The sequence below is a fragment of the Parus major genome, chromosome 27, assembly GCF_001522545.3.
Source record: "Parus major isolate Abel chromosome 27, Parus_major1.1, whole genome shotgun sequence".
In the NCBI taxonomy this organism is placed as follows: domain Eukaryota; kingdom Metazoa; phylum Chordata; class Aves; order Passeriformes; family Paridae; genus Parus; species Parus major.
Window position 1 is genome coordinate 3,071,218 of NC_031796.1, and position 1,430 is coordinate 3,072,647.

At 45.3% G+C, this 1,430-nt stretch overlaps 1 protein-coding gene across 2 annotated transcripts in view; it reads left to right on the plus strand.

Annotated features, from left to right (window-relative positions):
• MYO1D (myosin ID) overlaps window positions 1-1,430 on the plus strand; it is a 155,826-nt gene that overhangs the window by 37,290 nt on the left and 117,106 nt on the right. For both annotated transcript variants that reach the window (XM_015651322.3, XM_019009080.2), the window contains exon 3: window positions 508-601. In XM_015651322.3, the coding sequence (XP_015506808.1) occupies window positions 508-601 (94 nt within the window). The remainder of the gene's footprint in view (window positions 1-507; window positions 602-1,430) is intronic.

Here is a 1,430-nt window from a genome sequence, read left to right on the forward strand (position 1 = left end):
TCTCCTCAGGAGCTGCTGATTTTTGTCTCTGCCCTGACTGGCCACTGTTTGTTCCCTGCTCCATTGGAAAGGCCGTGGCTCCAGCAGTGGGAGCAGGGCTGGTACCACAGTGATCCCTGACTGGATCCTGGCACTTTGTTTCCTTGATGTCCCCGTGCTTGGGCAGCTCTGAAAGGAGAGAGCCCCGGGCTGGGGTGCTGAACAGTGGCCCCTTGTGCTGCTGCAGGCCAGCCTTTCTCCTCTAACAATATTCCTTTGATCCTCTGTGTGCCAGCCCCTTTCCCGACCTGTGCAATCTCACAGCACAATTGCTCAAAGTCAGCCCAGCAGCAGCAGCCAGGCAGGGTTATGGCTGTTTAGAAAACGTCCCAAGTGCACACAAAGATTGCTTTAAAAAGAAAAAATCAAACCACCCAGGCACTGTTGGGGTAGAATTGAGGTCTACTGTGCAATTATTTGTTTTGCTTTTTTTCATCTGTTTGGTCACTGTGGTGTTTCTGCCCGCAGGTGAAAGCGGGGCTGGGAAAACTGAGGCCAGTAAATACATAATGCAGTACATAGCAGCCATCACTAACCCTGGCCAGAGGGCTGAGGTGGAGAGGTAAGGCTTGGGCTGGAAAAGAAGGGAAATTCTCCTGTACTCCTGCTTGTGGATCTCTTTCTATGGGCTGTGTAGCACCACATTATCAGCTCGTCTCTTGTACATGCTGATTTATACTTAACTTTTTCAGGTACTGCTGTTACTCTGGGAATTTTGCAGTATTAATTGCTGAAGTCACATTGAAACGTTTATTTTGAAAGTTCAAACTTTCAAAATCAAAACAGCATCAAGAAATACCATCCAGCCAATATCAGCTGTCTAATGGCAGGACTCAATGATCTTAGAGTTCTTTGCCAACCTAAATGATTCTAAATCACTTTTCCTGGGGCAAATTGCCTGAAATTTGGGTGGGCTAGAATACCACGTGGAGTGCAAGGAGTGTATTGCATGACCTTCCAGGCTGACATGATTCTGAATTGCAAAATGTCTCTCTCTGCCCTGAGTAAAAGTTTTGGAGCAAAGAATATGATTTTCTGCAGAAACAAACTTAAATCTACTCTGAATTAATTTTGAAAATGACTTAAAAAAGAGTTCAGAAAATTGGTTTCAGAATTCAAATATGTATAGAAACTGAATTTCTAGTGCTGATTTCATGGTGGGAGTCTGGTCTTTGAACCAAAGAGCATTTGCTTCCTCTGAGGAGCGTTGCTGACAGCTCCCAGCTGATTTCCCACGGGATTGCTGATGTTATCCACATCTGCCCAAATCTGCCCTCAAACAGCATCACTGCTGTCATTGAATTCTTCTGGAGGAATGGCTGTGAAAAAAAAATCCTGTGGTGTGAGTGTTGAAGTCTTACCCTGTTTCCTTTTCCATCCATCCATCCATC